At 37.5% G+C, this 14936-nt stretch overlaps 1 protein-coding gene across 5 annotated transcripts in view; it reads left to right on the top strand.

Annotated features, from left to right (window-relative positions):
- The window catches only part of APOO (apolipoprotein O), an 85589-nt gene that overhangs the window by 21961 nt on the left and 48692 nt on the right, over positions 1–14936 (top strand). For 4 of the 5 annotated variants that reach the window (XM_079122974.1, XM_079122976.1, XM_079122975.1 and 1 more), the window contains 4 exons: positions 2613–2720; positions 5360–5479; positions 8655–8709; positions 11012–11107. In XM_079122974.1, the coding sequence (XP_078979100.1) occupies positions 2613–2720; positions 5360–5479; positions 8655–8709; positions 11012–11107 (379 nt within the window). Of the gene's footprint in view, positions 1–2612; positions 2721–5359; positions 5480–8654; positions 8710–11011; positions 11108–14936 lie in introns of those variants that run through there. The other variant, XM_079122977.1, reaches the window with a different exon arrangement.

Here is a 14936-nt window from a genome sequence, read left to right on the forward strand (position 1 = left end):
TAATGTTTGCTTAGCATGTACAGGGCCCTGAGTTTTATCCTCAGCACTGAGGGGGAAAAAAGAACATAAAAATGGAAATAGCAGTGAAAAGGTAGACCATGAGAAGGAAGATAGAATGTGTGAAAACAGCAATTGAGAATGAAACAGCAGTTGCCTCAACCTGAGGCAAGACATGAAACCAAGGATAAGATAGGACACTATAGACCCAAGCTGCTTAGTGATTAGAGATTCAGGTGCTAAATGGGGGAGCGAGGAAGGGTGCACCAGCTAGAGCAGATAATGGGAGTATGGGAAACAAAGTCCTGGGGTGGAGTCAGCTTACCACTGTGGAAAGTTCCCAGTCCAAGCAGCCAGACAAAGGGCAGAAAACAATGAGTTCATGCCTCCAGATACCAGCAGCCTGTGTGCCTTCACTTCAGGCTGAGGAGGGCCTCCTTCATGGGAATTGCTTCGAACTCTTGGGTGACTCAAGCCTCAGATGACCTGTCCTCTTTAAGAGACCAGGGGTGGACAAAAAGCTATGTGTTGATGAATCAAAACTGAATTTAAAAAACCAGACCCCTCTGAAGGTTGTAGCAATTTTCTAGGACCAAGGTATTGATTTTAGGTTGGATCAGGTGTTGCTGGTCCTGCTGAATAACTGTGATGCACACAAACCACAGTGACCAATGTCAGCAGAAGCAAAAGAAATCTGTAGAAATACTGTCTTGAAATTAAGACCTTTCAACAGGAACACTTAATATTTCAGGGTGTATTAATTGTTTTTATACCATTTAAAGTAATAACCACTTTTCTTTATGACTTTCAACTCTTGTTTATGAAATATGGGAATTTCCTTTTTTTGTGTATGACTTCAGGTGTGCGTTTTAAGAGACATTTTTGTTATACATTATCTAGCATTGTATATTTTGTGAGTATTACAGGATAGTCTTGTCTTTCACAATACAAGCACTGCAAATCTTAGTAATATAATTTCCATTATGCTAAATCATGCCTAACTAGATAGAACAAGAACGACTATTTATTTTTTCACCTCTTTTTCATCCCTTCCTGTTGCTCATTGAGGCAGGCAGTGAACAGTTATTGGGTGTCTCTTATGTGCCAGGTACAGCCATAGCAGTATTTAAGATACAGTCTCATCCTGAAAGTGATTCCAGTATGGTAGGGAGAATTTGATAGATGTAAGTAAATGGGTAAATAAAAAATAAAATAAAAACATGAATTCTCCCTGCTCTTAGGCAATTCTACAGAAAGACAAAGCAGGTAGAGGAATTTTTAGAGGAATTGTCATATGTGAACTGATGAAGCTGGAAAGCAGCATGAGAGAAATATAGGGAGTTTGAGTTTTGTGGGGAAGGGCAGAGTGACAGATGAGGTTAGAGAAGGCTTCTGTGGTCATTCATAACGGACTTTTTGGTTGATGTACAAGTCCTAGGTAATAAATACCAAAAGACCTTAATTGAAGTTAAAACCTTTCAACATGAACACTTAATGCTTCCAAGTGGGTTAATTGTTTTTATACCATTGAAAGTAATAACAATTTTTTTTTTGGCTTTCCGCTCTTTTTTTGATTGTAGAACTTAATCAAGGTTGTCATTTAGAAAAATCATTCTTTCTTGTTTGGTGGTTTTAATCCTTAGAGGGCCAGTGACCAGTTAGGATGCTGCTAAAACAATCCAGGAAATAAATGAGGGTCCAAAGAAAGATTGTTTAGGAAGGGATACATAGGAAAAAGTAGAATTGAGATTATTTAATAGGCAGAGTGGAAGGACTTAGTGATCCATAGGATGGGGATGGTGGTGAAGATGACCTCAGAATTTCCTTTTTAAATTACTGATTAATTATAAATGGATAAATAAAAATCATTGTTTATTAAATATGTCTTGAAATATGTATACATTATGAAATGGCTAAATCAAGCCAATTAACATGTTACTTCACATATTTACCTTTTTGTGTGAAATCTAAAAATATTGAACTCATAGAAGCAGAAAGTAGAAAGGTCTACTGGGGCTGGGAGGGTTGGGGGAGGGCATTGAAGAGATGTTGTTCAAAGAATAAAAAATTCAGTTAGACACAGGAAGAATAAGTTTGAGAGCTATATTGTACAACAGAGTGGCTGTTAGCTAACAGTTAATAACAATGTATTATATTTTTGAAAATTGCTAAGAGTACATTTTAAGTGACCTCAGAGTTTCTGATGAGGTTGTCATAATTCCTGAGAGAAGAAATGGAGAAATAAGGGCAGGTATTAGGGAAAGATGATGAGTTGGTTTTGAACATGTTCCCAAGATTAAATAGATAGCTATCTTATATATAGACATATCTGTTTATCTAGCTATATATCTTTTTTATTTTTTACTGGAAAGCCTAGGTAGAAAAACTTAGGAAATATTGTGAAAATTAAGATAAAGTTGAACTGAAATTTTAAGTCTGTGAAAACATGTATTTTAGGTTCTGACTTCCTCAGAACTTCAGGAATGCATTTACTTCTCATGGAGTGCGTATATGCATCTTTCAGGGCAGGAGTGACTGAGCTTATGAATATGTCATGTTGTACATATTTGGTTTATAGTTTGGCGAGAAGGCTGAAAATTGCTTCTGCATTTCAGGTAATTCAGAGGTCCGTGGGGCCAGCCAGCCTGAGCCTGCTTACCTTCAGAGTCTATGCAGCACCAAAAAAGGATGCGCCTCACAAAAATTCCATGAAAGTTGATGAGGTAACATGCTGTTCATGCAGTGATATATTTTTGGACATCTGACTTAGTTACTGTAGGAGAATTTTTACAGATTGTATATCAGGAAGATAGTTAGAAGACATTTAATTTTTTATGTTTGTGGTGCTGTGGCCTTCTGCATGCTACGTAAGCTCTCTACCTCTGAGCTATACCCCCAGCCCAGTTAGAAGATATTTAAAAGGATTATTTGTTTGGTGTTAAGGTTTTTGAGCTCTTTGTATATCCTGGATATTAATGCCCTATCTGAGGAGCAGGTGGCAAAGATTTTCTCCCCATCCTGTAAATGGGCAAAGGAACTAAACAGACACTTCTCAAAAGAAGAAATAAAAAGGGTTAACAAATACATGAAAAAATGTTCAACATCTCTACCAATTAAAGAAATACAAATTAAAACCATTGAAATTCATCTCACTCCAATTAGAATGGCAATTATCAAGAATACAAATAACAATAAATGTTGGTGAGGATGTAGGAAAGAGTATACTCACACATTGTTGGTGGCACTACATATTAGTACAACCACTCTGGAAAGCAGTATGGAGATTCCTCAAAAAACTAAAAATGGAACCACCATATGACCCAGCTATCCCATTCCTTTGTATACATCCAAAGGATTTTAAATCAGCATACTGAGCTGGGACTGTAGCTCAGTGGCAGAGTGCTTGCCTAACACATGTGAGGTACTGGGTTCCATCCTCAGCACCACATAAAAATAAAGTATTCTGTCCATCTATATGACAACAAATTTTAAAAAATAAAATCAGCATACTATAGCGATGCAGCCACATCAATGTTTATAGCAGCATAATTCACAGTAGTTAAGCTGTGGAACCAATATAGGTTCCTCTCAACAGATGAATGGTTATATAAAATGTGATATATATATACACAATGGAGTATTATTACTCAGCCATCAAGAAGAATTACTTTATGGCATTTGCTGGTAAATGAATGGAACTAGAGAGTATCAGACTGAATGTTTTCTCTGACTTGTGGAAGCTAATCCAAAATAAGGACTGGGAGGGGTGTAAAAAAAAAGTAATAGAAGAAAGACCAGAGTAGTAAACAAAGAGGAATGAAAGGAAGGGAAGAGAGATAAGATAGGGAATGACAATGAAACGAACTTTTCTATGTACATCCACAAGACACTAATTAAAAAAAATCACAAGTAAATAGCAGAAAGATTAATATAGTAGAGAGAAGAACAGGGAGTGGAAGGGAGGGGGAGGGGAAATACTGGGGACTAAATTAGAACAAATTATATTCCATGCTTTTATAATTATACCATAGTATATTCTATTGTCATATGTAACTAAAAAGAATACTGGTATAAAAATGCTGATAAAGGAGATTTAAAAGGAGAAATATATTTCCTTATAGTTTGTTTTCTTTGGGGAAAATTAGTATACTGTGGCTTTTTTAACAGATGAACTTTAATGGTATTATTGAACTCTAACAGATGAACTAAGGGCATAATTAAGAAATATTTTATAGATTTTTAATGAGGACCTGCCATGTCCCAGTAGATTATAAATGCAACTCACTTTTCTTGTTTTTTTTGTTTTTGTTTTTGTTTTTTGGTACTGGGGATTGAACCCATAGGCACTTAACCACTGAGCCACATCCCTGGCTCTTTTTATTTTTTTAATTTTGAGGCAGGGTCTCACTAAATTGCTTAGGGCCTCGAGCTTGCAATCCTCCTGCCTCAGCCTCCCGAGGTGCTTGGATTACAGGCATGTGCCACCACGCCCAGCTGCAGCTCACTTTTTTAAGCAGTCTTCCTGATTCTGGACTGCTTGATCAAGCCAAGAAAATATTCACATTTTCCTCAAAGAAATTAAAGATCTGATTCTGTCTGTTTCTTGACTAGTAAAGACTCTTAAGTAGATATTTAGAACAGTACACATTAAATAAATACAACAAGAAATCTTCTTTACATTGTTTACATTCTTTTTTGTCTGTATTTCCCACTGATTATTTGGAGATTCAGTTTCTGTTTCCTTTGAATAAAGTGAGGTACAGATCTACCTTTAGTCCCAGTGGGGTTACTTGAAAGGTGTTTATATAGAGCTAATTAGCTTATCTTTTGCCCTTCTTTTCTCAGGCCTTGGGACAATGGCAGTGTTGTGGGTGAAGAGGGCAATCAATAGTGACTGTGAGAAACTTATTCTCTGGGTGGGGAACAAAACTGCTCTTCTACTTTGATTAGTACAAGACTGATCATTTGAACTATGTAATCAGTTATTCTTCAGTTACTCTCAAGCTTTTTTTAACCCCCTCCTCAACCTACTCTTTAGAGTGATAGACTCCTTTTTCTACACTATAAATCTGAGGTGAAATACCAGATACTGGTATAAATGGATGAAAGAAAGGTGCCTTGTTTTCCATCTGTGGATGAGGAGGGGAATGGACACCATGTAGCCCTGCCCTCTTGTCCTTGTCCTTATTGATTAATGAAGTAAAGTACAGAGATTATCTGAAGTAAAGTTTTAGCTTGTGTGTAACCCTTAAAGTCACTGTAATTTATAAATTATTAGAAATATTGCACCTACAAATTTGATAATTTATTACATGATCTCATTACTGTGTATGCTTTTTTATTTTTGTTTTAATGTGTGCAGCTTTCACTCTACTCAGCTCCTGAGGGTCAATGTAAATATGTGGAGGAGCCAAGGACTCAACTCGAAGAAAGCATCTCACAGCTCCGACATCATTGCGAGCCATATACAAGTTGGTGTCAGGTACAGCTATTTAGAGTCCATAATGAAAAGTCTATATGGAATCAGGCATGGTGGCACACACCTGTAATCCCAGTGACTCAGGAGTGCACCTGTAATCCCAGCTACTCTGGAGGATCTCAAGTTTGAGGCCAGCCTCAGCAATTTAGCAAGGCCTTAACCAATTTAGTGAGACCCAGTCTCAAAATAAAAAATAAAAAGGGCTGGGATGTAGTTCAGTGGTAAAGCGTCCCTGGGTTCAGTCCTGTGGTACTAAAATAACAACAATAAAAACTAGTAAGAAAAAGAGAAAAGTCTATACTGGTTGCATGATTTCGGAAAAAGCCATAATAAAAGGGCCCAAGTTAAGAGTGCTCTGCTTACAAATGCTTGTCAGTACCACCAGGAGAGCAGGTGCAACAATGCCCTAGGTTCCTGGTGGCAGCTGTAACCATAGCTGCAGAGAGAATTTCCCTCTCCCTAGGTGGGGTGTGGTATCTTGACTAGAGAGCAGACGGCTGGTAACTGCCTTGTTGGTTGTGGTTATGAAAACATTGTGTTTACTAGAGAGCATATGGGATGCTAATGAAAGTAAGTGGGTATAATGTAAACATACTAAAATTGGGACTTTTTTTTATCCTTAGAGATTCTACAAGTTGAGCATCTCTAATCCTGGGGCATTTTAGATATTGGATTTTCAGAGTAGGAATGCTCAATTGCTAGTTTATGCAAATATTCTGAAGTTAAAAAAAAAAAACCTCTAAAATAGAAAATACTTCTAGTCCTAAGCATTTCACATAAGGTATATTCCACCTGCATCACTTTAAACAAATGGTTGTAGAGCATTTAAAATTCTATAATAGAAAGTTAGATGCCAATATAAGGTAGAATTATGCATTTGAATACCGAACTATTTGTCCCAATGAACTACAGGTACAGATTGAATTCTGTCTGTACTCATGTTTTAGGTCAGACATTTGTCATGATGGGAGTGAGAGTATTTCTGGTTTTTTTAACACCTGAAACCAAAATTTGCAACTTTCAGAATTTGTAGGTATTGATACATGTTTGCCATGTTTGATCTTGATTTTGAAAATTGAAGACTAATGAATACAAACTAATATGTTGTGGTGTATGAAATGTCAGATTTACTTTGCTTGAGATTTACAAATTCAGTTTTCATCCAGGGCTTGTCTTAAAATTTGAAATTTTCACTGTGCCACTGTGAGCTTCTGTTTACCATGTGAGATTAAAAAAAAGAACTGCCCATGAACTCTATCAATAATGTAAATTGGACCATTATACTTAAGTGAGTTATGAAATACCTAAAGACTTGTGTTGTAAAGTGCTTAGACTTTGTTATCTTGTTCTAGGTTTTTAAACTGTCTGCAAATAGTTAAGATAAGGTCAACAAGGGGCCGGAGGTATAGCTCAGTGATACAGAGCATGTTTTGCATGTTCAAGGGCCTAGGTTCAATCCCTAGCACCATAAAAACAAACAAAAAACAAAACAAAACAAAACAAAACAAAAAAGAAAGAAAAAAGATAAGACCAGTAAATTTGTGCAGATATGTTTTTGTATCATGTAGGCTTGACATGACAAGCTGTCAAAACCCAGTCTGTCTGGGTTTTGTTTATTTTGTTTTTGGTGCTGGGGACTGAACCCCAGGGCCTTGTGCATGCAAAGTACATGCTTTGAGCTATACCCCCCAGTCTAATAAATGTATTTTTTATAATGAAATTATTTTATCTTTTTGCCTTTTAACAACTTAAAGTTGCTTTTGTCTCCTTTTTTTTTTAAAATGCATGATACTCAGTGTAGCAAAACACCCCTCTGGATGATAAGGTAGTTATCAACATATCTGTTTTCACTACTTCTAGATGATTTTTTTAATAATTGTAATAGTTTTATTTTCCTGAGTGGAATGAAGTTTTCATGAATGGAAATATTTCTAATTCCTGGTTCTGTTTTCAGACTACCAATTTCTAGTCCTTCCTTGAAGAACTAATTTGTTTTAATAGTTAAAGATTAAGCTAGCAAAAGAAGTGGACTGTGACTCTGTATTTCAACCTGTAGGTTTTCTTTCTCTTTTTTTGGGTGGGAAAAAAATCCATAATGGATTTTAGTGAAGAAATATTCATTTCTTTGCGTCTTCCCTCAAATTCAGCATTTATTATTTAAGGCCATTTAAAATAATGAGGGCCACTTTTCCTGGCTTGAACTGAATTATATAAAACAGATCTTTTTCTAAATGGCAGTTCTGATACCTTCTGATACCCTGATGTCTCTTCCTCCGTCTTTACTCTAGAGGTCTTAAAGGTGCGTATCTTCTAGCTAGTGCCTGGTTTCCTTTAGGATCATCTAATGTTCATATACAAAACTTTTCTTTTTTTTTTTTTTTTTTTTTCTTTTTTCCTTTTTTGAGATGGAGTCTCAGTATTGCCCAAACTTCTGGACTTGGAATCCTCCCACCTCAGCCTCTGGGGAGTGCTAGAATAACAGGCCTGCTGTACCACCACTGACTGCAAAGCTTTTTTATTATTATTAAAAGAATGTTGAGGGGCTGGGGATATAGCTCAGTTGGTAGAGTGCTTGCCTCCCGGGCATAAGGCCCTGGATTCAATCCCCAGCACCGCAAAAAAAAAAAAAAAAAAAAAGAATGTTGATACTTCATTTGCTTCAGAATTGGGTTATCTTTTCAAACTGAATTCTGTGATCCTTTGTCTCATTAAAGCTGGTTGTTTCTGCTTCAAATGGGCACTTTGCAGATATGTTATAAAATAATGGCAAATCAGGAAATAGACAATATGAAACACAAATTTAATTTCATAGGAAAAGGATTGCCTCTAAATTATCAAGGGAATTGATCTTTAGTCTATTTTAGAAGAGTGAGAAAACTGGGTTGTTGAAAGCACTCTACTTGGAATCTTTGCTTTCTGTGGCCATAGGAAGCCATTCTGCTGAACAGTTTGCAGTGAAGAGGAAATTACAAAAGAAAAAAAAAGAACCCAGAAAGTATTCTTTGTTCAAAATCTATTAACAGCTGGGGGTATAGCTCAGTGGTAGAGCATGTTCTTAGCTTTCCCAAGGCCTTGGGTTCAGTTTCCAGCATCAAAAACAAGAAATGTCCAGTAAAGTATATTTTGTTGCTTTCTAATCAGCAAATCCTACTCATTCCATTTCTTTTTACTTTTTTAGGAAACATACTCCCAAGCTAAGCCCAAGATGCAAAGTTTGGTTCAGTGGGGGCTAGGTAAGTCATTTTCTAATTAGGCATAATCAGTTACTTCAATAATATTGAACTGTTTAACTGGAATTTCATGAATGAACTCTGGAGATCTGTGGATTTCTTTAAATCTTATGCAGAATTTTAGAACTGTGTGAATTTTTCTGGAAAGAAGATCTATTTTTTTTTTCATCAGATTTCAGGGGATTCATATCCCCTAAGTCTCTTCAACATTACTAAGATTACAGGGTTAGCAAGTGCAGATACACTGTATTATAAACAAAATGGATTTCCAGGTACAATATAATACAATACATTAACTCATCAGTAGATTCACATAATCAAAGTAGCTCACTTGTATTGCTATTATTACATGCTAGAAGTTTAGAGGCAGGAAGAAACTGAGCTGCTGTGCCTGGGAAAGGCCTTATTGCATAATTAGTAGTGTTCCTACATTTTTTCATTTGTTTTTTATTGTCCATCCTTGATTGTTTCTCATATGTAGGCCACTTACCACCTGCACTCATAAACTGAGGTCACAGTCTACATTCTGACTGATATTAGTCAGGAACTAGTAAATACAGACTGATCATATTTCATTCCCCTTGTGCATTTTGGTGAATCAAAATTATGTTTTTAAAAGGATTTGTTTTCATGATGGAACAAAAAAACGTGAGACTAAGGAAACCTTTTCATTGCCACCTGTCATTTCCCATTGATTCATAGCAGTAGGCATTATTCACAGTGTTTATTTTTTCTTCTTTTGAACTCAAAGTTACTGCAAAGACTGTAAAGCAGAAACATTCCATTATGAGTTATTGTTGACTGCCAAGGCTGTCAGACCATTTTCCACTAGTTACAGTGAAGGCATGTTACCAGAAGCTGGGCTCTAGCTTCAAATGCAATCTTAAAACGTCATTTTCCATATTTCTTTGTAATTTACCCACTTCAGCTTAGCTCATCAAGAGCCATCTAGGTCTCCTCCTGTCAGCCATTTTATGTGCATGTCTCGAACTGAATAACACAATGCTGGTAGGCAAAAATAAAGGGAAGTAGAAAATTGCCTCAGATGACCCGATGAGAAGATAGAAAGTCAAAATTAGGTTAAAGACAAAATGAGTAAAAAACAGATGGAAGTTAATGCAGACACATAATACAAGCCCTGTAGTAGTGTTTAAAATGATCATCACATCTCCCAAAGAACCAGGAAAGGAAAACTTCATGTATCTGGTGTTACCTGGGAGAGATAATTACTCAGTGTTCTAGCTTACTGGTTCAGTTTAGCATGTGTTTGTCAAGTCACATCATGCCAGTCACTGAAGACCAAAGTTGATTTAGACAGTGGTCACAACCAGTGAGATACATATAATGGATTATTCAATATTAGTGCAAATACAGAGATAATTACAGACCACTGTTGAAGTACAGAGGAAGGAGACTAGTTAATAGTGGTTGGGGAGTTGGGAGCAGTGAGGGGAAGGATTGTTTTAGATTTATCTTCAAGGACCAGTGTAAGCCACACCAGTGCATGGGTGTTGTAGACACACTTGTGATCAAAACTTAGAGGTGGGACTATAAGCAGATCGGGGGTGTTGAAGATGAGGTTGCAAGAAATACATGAGGGCTTTTTAAGTCATAACCTAGTTGAAATTCATTTGTTCATTCATCCAGTATTCCTTAACTCCTGGCAGTGTTCTTAATAAATATCTGTTGAATGAATAGCCACTATTAACACTGAGGGAAGATAACATGTACCAAGTCTCAGAAGTCCACCACTAAGGAGCTTATATTCTCCATGGGGAGACATGAAACATCTGAATAATTAAACACAATGTGCTATAGAGTTAGGTACCAAGTGATGGGTACAGAGAATAAATATGTGAATTCCAAGAAAGGTGAAAAATCTGGGCTGATGAGCTTGAAAATGCTTTTCTGAGTCTATAGGGCCCAAGCTGTCGCTTACTTGGGTGAGACTGGAAAGGAAAGTAGGTATCTGTGAATGGAGTCACAAGGCATGGTGAATAGGCCACGTGTTGTATTTATTTTTATTCATTCTGTCATCACCAACAGTATCTATTTCCCACAAGTTTCCTTCATTATCTAAATTTATTGCTCTTGAGTTCAAATAATGAGTTCAGATGGCAAAGGATGCTTATTTTTCCTAGGCTTATGTATTTGGTTCCTGAAAGAATGTAAAAGAAGTCTGTTAGTAGCATGCAAACAATATGTAGTTTGGAAAGCATTTGATACTATATGTGCTAGTTATAGGTAAGACTTTGGTTTTTAATTGTAATTTATGGAATTTTTTCTCCAATTGATTTCATTATAGATAGCTATGAATATCTTCAAAATGCACCTCCTGGATTTTTTCCAAGACTTGGTGTTATTGGTTTTGCTGGCCTTGTTGGACTCCTTTTCACTAGAGGTGGGTACAATTTTGTGGGTTTTTTTTTTAACAGTTTTTGTGGGAAAGATAGGATATGTTTGGTTCTTTACTTTCAGTGAACAGTTTTCAGAATAATGAGTTGGTTCCTGAACTTTGACTTCTTCTTTTAAAAAAATTTATAAGGTGTTGATGGACCTTTATTTTATTCATTTATTTATATGCAGTGCTGAGAATTGAACCCAGTGCCTCACACATTTGAGGCAAGCATTCTACCACTGAGCCACAACCTCAGCCCCATAAAGGTTGACTTCTTCATATGTAATTAATATAGTCATTTACTCCATTCTCTTTAACTTTAAGCAAATATAGAAATTGTATACTCTTCGTAGAAAAGAAATTAGTTTTTTCTTGTAAGTGCATTTACTGCTCAAATCCCTATTGCTCTTAGGTACAGAAAGAGTGAATTTTTGTTAGTCTTTCATTCCTGAGAATTAAACTGTTTCTAAATGTTTCACTGTTATATCAGGCTAGTAATCACAGTAAATACAGCAATAACTTAATAGAGAATTTATTAACTTTTTGATGTGTCATGACTTCAATCATTAATGATGTAAATTTTTTTAAATGCTTAAAATTAAAGCTGGGTATAGTGGCATAGGACTATAATCCCAGCTACTCAGGAGGCTGAGAGGTAGGAGGATCACAAGTTGGAGGCCAGCTTCAGCAACTTAGCAAGACCCCATCTCAAAAAAAAAGCTGACAAATGTCAACTTAAAAATATTACTGCAGGGGCTGGAGGCATTGCTCAGTGGTAGAGCACTTGCCTAGCATGTATGAGGCCCTAGGTTTGATCCCCAGCACCATCAACCCCAAAATCCGCTATACTCACTGATAGATTACAAAACATTTATAGGAAATAAAGGTTGATAAAAGATTTCACTATGATGAGGTTAATTTTTTGTGAACTTCTTGAAGTTTCACTGACTCCAGAATGAATGCTTATGGTATAAAATTCAGTTGCAAATATTCTTAATAGAGAAATTCCTATGAAGAACCCTGTAATCTGACCCCCCTAAAACAGAACCATAGTTTGATACCTATTTCACCTGTTTTAGAACTCTTTCTTCTTTATGCAGCAAGTGTTATTTTAGAATAACACTAGAGGGCAAATGCAACACTGGTGCTACTCGCAGTTCTGTGGAATCAACCATGTCATGGTCTCCATGCCTCTCATCTTGTACTGAGCAATGAGAATTAAATTTCCATTTCTTTTTTAGTAATCAAATTGCAAACCAACACTTTTTCTCATACTTCTTTCCCCTCCTTTCTTGCAGAGCTGTTCAGAAAAGGATTCCATTGTCATTTAGATAGTGCTTGGGATTGATGGTCCCAAAGCCAGGGTATTGGCATGTGGCTATGACTGGAATGTGGGATCCAGTGAGATAAGCTTCCACCTCCCTCTCTGTTGTTTGAGCATGTGGAGGGGTCTTGCAAGCCCACAGAAAGCTTTCTGTGATGTGGGTAACTTCCTGTCCTATCAAGTGTTTGTCCCTCATCCATGAGGGTGACCATCCTGAAGAGGGTTGGAGACTACATTCTCCTGGGCAGAATTGCAGCATGACAGCACCTGCTACCGTGGGTCCTATTCCTTTGTGTTTGTTTGCTTATTTGTTCCTAGCTTTCTTTTTCCCTACCTGGGAGGGCCTGGTAGTATTAAAATAATTTGAAACTTGAACTCTTTTTAAAAAAATGTCGTTTCATGATTATTGTCATCATCATCAAATGTCAGGGAAAAGTGTGTGTGTGTAAGAAACAGAGCGAGAGAAAAATTCTCCAAAATGCCAGAGAAAAATCTTATTGCTTTCATTGACTCTACTTGGATCACGTGCCCATCCCTAACCCAGACTTGAGGGAAAGTCATACACTATACACTGTGCATACAGATCGATTTAGGCTGATAAACAAATTCCATCCTTAGAATACAATACAGTCAACTTCACAAGAACCACAGACACTGTAAAAAGAGGAGGGGATGGTTTCCAGCAAGAAATTAAGGTACGGCTATCAGAAAGAAAGGCAATGGATGCTAGCCTAGGAAAATAAAAGATGGGCAACCCAACTGGCTTTTATAAGCTTTATAAGATAGTCTGACCAGAACTATGATCAAGAGAAGCATTAAAACCCATCTAAGGAGCTTCTGACCCAGACTAGGAAGAATTTCTTTCTTTTTTTTCCTTCCCTTCTTTTCTCAGAAACGGGTCTCACCTGATCCTTCTGCCTCAGCCTCCTGAGTAGAAAAATTGATTTCTTTTCATCAGTGGCCTAGGTACCTTAGTCCAAAAGGGTAGAACTTTTAAAAACAAATTACAATAAAATATACATAGCGTAAAATCTATTATTTAACCTTTCCCCCCAAACCTTTCTCCCCAGCCCCGCCCCCCCCCCCCCCCTTCTTACTGCAGTTCCAGGAATCAATCCCAGGGCCTTGTGCTTGGGAAGTGCTTGGGAAGTGCTGTACTACTGAGCTATGCCCCCAGCCCTTCATTTCACCCAGTTTTAAGTGGCATCTCATTGCTGGGCTGGGGATACAGCTTAGTGGTGGAGCATTTGCTTAGCATGTACAGAATCCTTTATTTAATCCCCAGTACTTAAAACAAAACCCCCACGTTATTATGAAACTATCACCACCATTGATCTCCAGAACTTTTTCATCTTCCAAAAGGGAAATACCATACCCTTTAAACAATAACTCTAGGTTCAGGGTCATAGCTCGGGTTAGAGTGCTTGGGTTCGATCCTCAGTACCACATAAAAAAATAAGTAAATAAAATTAAGGTATTATGTCCATCTACAACTAAAACAAATTAAAAACAGAACAACAACCAATAACTCCTCATTCCTCCTGTCCCCTAACTCTGATCACCACCATTCTACTTTCTGTCTCTTAAAAAAAAAGAAAAAAAAAATGTCCACATGCATACATTCATGCACATACAAGGTGATAGTAAATCTTTTCTCATGGCCATTGGGTTAGAAGGGCCTGAGGTGAACAGCATCAGAGGGGTTCACTGAGCAAGATAAATGGGATGATAGACACATTTATGGGTGACCAGCATGGTTTGTAGTCCCTTCCAGGGAGATGGTCCACTATGCTAACAGCAGCAGGATGGGCTCAGAAGTCCCTCCTGGTAGGGTTCCTTGAGCACACCTGCTAAGTAGTATGCCTTAGTTAATGAGGATGTCCATGACTATGGTGGTGACAGAATGCTCCCAGAGAGGTAGCTGTGCCTTCTGGAGGCTCTTCCCCCGACTGACAGCCAGTGAGTGATTGCCCTCTGGCAATGCTGACAGTCACTGCCTATACCACTGGGTTTTTGAGAGGTGTGAGCATGAAGATGGGCATGGCGGCATGCAATCATACCTCCTTCCTGAGGTATGTGTGAACCTTCCAGCTCATTGTGTAGACCAGCAGGGGCTGGAAGCCCTAGAGCTGCCACTTATCAGCTTTCCCTGGAGAAGTGAAAAATGGGTGACAGTTTTTCTGCTCTTCAGCTAGTCCCCACCTGCTTGAGCATAAAGCTTCAAGTGGACAGGGGAGATCCTAGGAGTAACAGATTTGCCTGTTCCAGGATAATTATATCCTTTTAACCCAGGCAGTAGGACTGGGAGAGAAACATTAATTTATTAATAATCTAATTGCTAATATTTGCATTCTAAATAGCCCCAGTTTCATCTTTGCATATTTTTCTGTTTAAAGTTAAAACCAGGGGCTTGGAGTATAGCTCAGTGGTAGAGTGCTTGCCTAGCATGCCTGAGGCCCTGGGTTGAAACCCTGGCACCACAAAAATAATTTTTTAAGAAAAATAAAA

Source organism: Sciurus vulgaris (genome assembly GCF_902686455.1).
Source record: "Sciurus vulgaris genome assembly, chromosome: X".
Taxonomy (NCBI): Eukaryota; Metazoa; Chordata; class Mammalia; order Rodentia; family Sciuridae; genus Sciurus; species Sciurus vulgaris.